This window comes from Parasteatoda tepidariorum, chromosome 2 (assembly GCF_043381705.1).
Source record: "Parasteatoda tepidariorum isolate YZ-2023 chromosome 2, CAS_Ptep_4.0, whole genome shotgun sequence".
Classification (NCBI taxonomy): Eukaryota; Metazoa; Arthropoda; class Arachnida; order Araneae; family Theridiidae; genus Parasteatoda; species Parasteatoda tepidariorum.
The window spans coordinates 71,617,993-71,624,225 of record NC_092205.1 but is presented as its reverse complement, the minus strand read 5'-3'; the positions used below and the strand labels follow the sequence as shown (position 1 = coordinate 71,624,225).

Sequence of the window (6,233 nt, the reverse complement as noted above, 5' to 3'; positions counted from 1 at the left end):
AAATAAATAAATGAAGAAAACGGAGAAAGTATAAGAACAGACAAAATATTATACTAAAAATTAATTATCAAAAAATTATAAAATTTTAAATAAAGTCAATTCTAAGAAAACAAAAAATATTATTTTATTAATGAACAATTTCATTGTCAGAACATGAAGGCAAAATCCTGCAAAATATGTAAATTTGAAACTTAAATTAATTTTATTTTTAAATAGACACTTTCTATTCCATTCCACGCATAGAGTATTAAAATTTTTCAACAAATATCTTTTAAGTNGTCCTATTTGGAACACATGGAAGATGGGAACATTTTGTTTGTTTCGTACGAGGAGTTGCAAATTCACAGGAAAGAAGAAATATTACGAATCGCTAAGTTTTTGGGTGAAGAACATCACGATGCGTTAATCAATGATGAGTCCATTTTGAATAAAATAATTGAAAAAACTAGTTTTGATTACATGAAGAAAAATTTGAAATTTACTGTCCCCAAAGATCCGAAAGAAGATTTACTTTCCAAGAAAGACGTTCCTAAAAAGGACATGAATTTCTTCAGGAAAGGCATCATTGGGGATGGAAAGAACACCTTGACAAAAGAACAGCTTGATCAACTCAAATCTGTTGCTGAAGAAGTAATGAAAGGAACGGCAATACTAGCAGAATGGTATAACCACTAAATTTAAAATCAATTGTTTTTAGAAAATAATGTACTTTACATTTTTTCGCGATTTTTGTGTCATAATGTTGGATTTCATTTAATATTGATAAAACTAGAGGTATTATTTGTAAATTGGAAGCACTGTTTTGAGAATAAGTGATGGAATTTATAACATTTTTGCATATTGTGACTACAAAGTGTATCGAATAAATAGTTTGCAAAGAATGGAAAGATTCTTTAATTGATAAATATTATTATCTAGTTTCTGAAAAGTTTTGTTCAGTTTGAAAATTTAAGGATTCTTTTCCCTTTTTAAACATAATTCAACACAACAAAGTGCTCAGTTATGACCATGGCAGTAAATATATATTTTTAATTCCTTGAAAAAAAAAATAAGAAAGAAAGTCATAACACTTGCTAGCTAGGGAGGGCACAAATTATTATTTAAGTTAGAATAAACAACACCATTTTCAAACTCTGGCGAATTATTACTGAAGTTAATAAATCGAATCAAAACAAAGGAGGTTTTAAAATCATCTAATAGCACTTAATTTAAAGGTTCGTAGCGAAAAGGAACATACCTTTCAATCTATCATCAAAGTTGTTTTTGATAATTTTCATAATTACTTTTTAACAAGAGCTTCGTGTTTGCTTTAAAACTTCTTTTTTTCTCATTCAAACATCTAAAATTAATATAGTGTATTATAAAGAGTATTCATTAGGGCGTTCACATACATCAGAGAGCTTCAATTAGTTTTTTTTTTAAATTTTGTGTCTTTGCGCCTTCTTAATAGTATTAAACGAATAATAACAATTTGAGAAACAATTCAGTGCATTTGAGTGCCTGAATGTATATGATAATCAAAAGCATTGTGTGATTAAAACAAATAAAAGAAAATATTTTATGACAACTTTAATTGTTTTAGTCTACTTCTGGAGTCTAGTCCTGACACCTTTAAACCTTTCGTTCATAAAAACCGACTTTTTTTTAACTCTCTCTGCTAGATTATAAGTACTGGAAATGGATGGACTTTTTGAAATTTTTTTTATGAAAAATAGCTTTAAACTATTAAATATGTAGGAAAAGTCGATTAAAAAATTAGAAAAAAATAATAATAAAAATGAGACAAAAGAGGAATTTTTTGCAGAGCGTGGGTACGATTAAAGAAAAAATCCTCTAATGTATTTTTCCTTTAATCAGAAATTTATAATTATGTGGTATTAAAAAAACATCAAATAAGGAAATAACAAATAAAGATCAAAGGAAAAGAATTCAAATAACTTGTAAAAGAAGGCAAGTCATTGTAACATTTTTGAGGTATTTCAATTTTTGCCCTGTAGAAATATTCTTTTAAGTCTGATTTTTTTTGGCATTTTCATTCTATTTTATAAAATTTTTTTCCTTTACTGCTGTAATATGTTACAGCAAGCGTTTCTGCATAGAAATGCAAGAGCAATATTTATTATTTCGGTGCAATGTATAATAATTTTGAAAATCGACATAGCGTACACCTATCCGTGCTGATCACTTTCCCCTATTGTGTTCATTTAAATGCAAGTACACTTAATTCGAATTTTGAAAAATCTGTTTACGGATAACTACAGCTTCTCCATTTGACTTTATATCTGTTTTACTCCGACGAAAGTTAGTTATAAATCAGAGGGTGGTTGAGTTTTGATGGATCTGATGTTCAGTTATAATCTAATGTGATTAAAATAGCTTTAAATGCAGCAGGTTATTTCTCTGGCATAATAATTTCAGTACTTTTCTACCGGCTAACAATTTCAGCCGAAATAATATGTTTTATTCATAAATTTCAGAGATCATACATGACATATATTTATAGGATACGGCATATTACAATTTCGAGAATATAACATATTTGCCGAATATAATAATAGCACGTATATATTGCATGTTATTCATATTTAATATCATTAGCCTGTTCGGTGACAGAGTGTTATTTTGTGTGATAGAGTGTTATTTTAAGAGAAGATTTCTGCACTGTAAAAAAGTTTAGTGAATCTTCACGCCAACGATGGTAGCAACTACTTTGCACCAAAGTATAATGTAGGAAAACGCCATACACAACCCTTAGATCTATTTCATTTCACCCTCAACATAATATACAAATCCAATGGATTCCTTTCCACGTGAATTTAAATGAAAATGACTTGGCAAATAGTCTTGAACAAGCAGGCATAGTCTCTTTCATCTGCATCATAGTCTCTGTCACCTGCTTCGTCTACAAATCTGACATATCTCAAGGAAACAATCTTAAATTAAGAAGGATTGGTTGAGATTTCCTACTCACCGCTGATACCGGAGTTGTAGACCAGGCTTATCCTTGACCTTTTTCTCATAATAGGAAAATCTGTACCACTATCTCGTGTCTCGCCAACGGTCACTTAAAGAGCTTACGTTTGTTGAGGGTATAAAAACATATCCACTTTGCCCCAAGTGCCACCAACACCAAACTTCACCTGAACACATTTTGGACTTTTTTAAACTTATATGGGAGGAAATTCATGCATATTTTCTTCTCCTTTATAGTTTTTTGAATCTCAACGGATTCTTAGATATGGTCTGACAGAGTCAGTCCAGATGGGAGGTAAGCAACAACAGCACTACTTGGTGTAAAATAGCCACCACCATTTTTATTATTCAGTCGCACTAACTTATATAGAGTAAAAGCATGAAAGCTTGGTATAAGATTATTTAATTTCAAGTTTCATATTTAAATTAATCTTTTAAATCGTACATGAATGCTCGATTTGATGTTAACCAGGAATAGAGTGTTCCTTCATAAAATTTTTTGGGTTATTCAACATGGTATATGTGGATGCATGTACGCTGCAGTTTTTACAATGTGGATATCTGGAAGATATCAGTAACCTTCTGGGAACTCGGGATTTCATTCAGCTAAATTATAAATTACTAGGATTTCCGAGTTTTTGCTCCGTGAGACGACTTTTTCGAAGGAAAAACCTTGGAATGTACTCTTCTCTAAACCACAACTTGTTCCTGGCTCACCTTCTGAGGCAGCAGTTGCAACTTTCAGACTCCGTGCTGCTGTTCTTACAGCGACTTGCATCCTAACGTCTAGTATGATTGTCTTGCTGCCCATCTTTCTCGTATAAACATGGTTGTTTCTTCCCACGTTCTCCTTGTATGACTGGATAATTAGATCCACCACTTTTTGATAGGTGACCATAGGAATTTGCTTCCGTGCTGACTGTGAGGAGCGTCGGTTAGTCTGTCTACGTAATCTACACTCTAATTCGTCCTTTTTTTTTAAAAGTATAATGTAACATTTTAAAACAAATTAAGGATCTTTTAGTCTCTATAGTTTACGCCTGGGAACAAAATTTATTATGTTTTCAGTGTATTTTATTCAGTTTTCATTTCTATTTATTAATTGATCAGCATCAAAATTTTTAAAGGAGGATTTTTTTTCAATACTTTAACCAGCCACTCCAGCTTAAATGGTTCAGAAAGTGAAATATTTCAAAATCATTTATTGTTTTAAGGATAGTTTTAAGTTTTCAATCAGTCTTAATATGTTTGTGCTAGACATAAATGAGTATTACTTGATTAAAAATTTCAATTACTTCAAAAATATGCAAATTGAAAACGACAGTCGACATGTTTAAAACGCTCTAAAACAGGGGTCGATTTTCAAGACTTGCGAGACATGAATGAGATGAAACAAAAGTGATATGAAATTGTAAAGTTGCCAACGAAAAATGGAAAAATAATAATGAGAAGCAAAAATAGACAAACCACAGTAGCTAAGAGAGATACAAGTTTTCTCTCTCGGCTACTGTGTTATTTCTAGTTTTGTTTTTTATTTTTATTATTCCATTTTCCATCGGCCACTATGAATTTTATATTTCAAATCACTTTTGTTTGTTCCCAGTCACGTCTGACAAGTCTTGAAAATAGCCGCCTGTTTTTGTGCGCTCGAAACATGACGAATGTTGTTTCCAGATTGCAAATTTTTGAAGCGAGTGAAGTTTTTAATATTACCGCTTCAGTTACTTGGAATTATTTATTCATTAAACGAGTGTTATCCGTCTTATATTGTATGAGTTCGACTAATCGGCAACAAGTGATGAGAATGGATAACCAGGTCCAAGTACATAGTATAAAAATTCATTAGCCGGGCAACCAGTACATCCCTAGTTTACAATGTCAGTTTATGTAATTTATTTACGAATACATTTTTGGACTTAATTATCAACGAAAGAAGTTTTATAAGCGGGAATGTGATTGCTTTAAATATTTGATTGCTGGCAGAGTTTAGTGAGTAGTGGAAAATGCTAAGCAAGCATAATGAAAAAGTCATCTCTGAACTTACAAGAATTTTTATAAAGCAAGAAAAATTATGACTAAACTTGGACATCACATAACGTTTTAAAAGAAAACAATCCTTGAGAGTATTCTATTCTCCATAACTTGAGGTAACTAAATTCACTCCATACAGCCATGAAAATCTCTCCAAATCTAATCTCGATTTGTCGTATATATACAGTCCCGCGGTGGACTAATCCCAGCAGATCACCAAAGTCAAGTGTCACTGGCTGCGATCAGTATGCCAGTGAGTGACCACTTGGATCAGTCTGCGTAGGGACCGAGGGTGTGCAGTATTGGTCCGCGTTAAACTGTTCTACCGTAAAGTGCTCGACTTCGCATGCAGGTCGTCGGGTTACTGAAGCGGGAGTGCCATTCCCTCTGCAGAGGATTAAAATTGTGCTGGCATGCCTTCGGATCATCCTCAGGGATGTTTCCCAGACCGTCATATATATGCAAGCATATTTATCATCCTATCAAAAAATAACATTTGCATAATGAGGGTAGAAAACGCAATACACTTAAAATCAATAATATGTAAATTTTGTCTTTAAATTATTTTTAAATGTTCGAACTCCCTCTTTCAGTGGTTTTTCGAATTTCTGATTTCTGACTCTCCATTTTTCTTACTCGAACCTTGTTCTTTAAAATTACTAGTCTGACAGTTTTCAAATCAAACGGAAAAGTACTTTTGTAGGCGATTCATTTTGACCCTGAAATTATATCATCTGATATTTTTATCTGATAATAATAAAGACTACATGACAGGATGGAAGTTATGATGAAATTGATTATGAAAACACTGCAATTCAAAAGACAACGTTGTTATCATTTATTTATTTTTCTTTGTCTGGTCTTTTCTTTTAAGTTTAGCAGTTTGATCTGATCGCTGATATCACCTATTGCAGTAAAAATCATTTATCGGAACTATTTTGCGTTTTTATCTCATTTTCAAGTCTAACTTCAGAAACAGTTCTATTGGACTTCTATTTCTAAACATTTTCACATTTCAGAGATAATTCACTCTAGTCTAATTCATAAATGTAAGTACTCAATTTATATTCTCGTTAACTTTTTATTCATCTTCTAAAATCACGATTTGAATGATAAAGACTTTTGATTGTGTTTTGTCATTTTTAAGATAGATTTCAACTAAAAGTAAAAACAATCTGCCAACAGACTAACTTGCTCAGGCATGTCATGTACGAGTGTATAAACATATA

At 31.7% G+C, this 6,233-nt stretch overlaps 2 protein-coding genes across 2 annotated transcripts in view; one reads left to right on the top strand and one right to left on the bottom strand.

Moving 5' to 3' along the window:
- Positions 1-294: 294 nt before the first annotated feature.
- On the top strand, positions 295-675 carry LOC107454464 (sulfotransferase 1C2-like). The gene has a single exon (XM_043055997.2). It carries the CDS (start codon positions 295-297, stop codon positions 673-675), a length of 381 nt encoding a protein of 126 aa, XP_042911931.2.
- A 2,896-nt stretch (positions 676-3,571) lies between these two features.
- LOC139424854 (uncharacterized) overlaps positions 3,572-6,233 on the bottom strand; it is a 13,990-nt gene continuing 11,328 nt past the window's right edge. The window contains exon 7 of the mRNA XM_071176891.1: positions 3,572-3,943. Coding sequence (XP_071032992.1) covers positions 3,572-3,943 — 372 coding nt within the window. The remainder of the gene's footprint in view (positions 3,944-6,233) is intronic.

Bases quoted from the DNA above. Each gene is read 5' to 3' on its own strand.
- LOC107454464 (XM_043055997.2), top strand. From the start codon at position 295: ATGGAAGATGGGAACATTTTGTTTGTTTCGTACGAGGAGTTGCAAATT.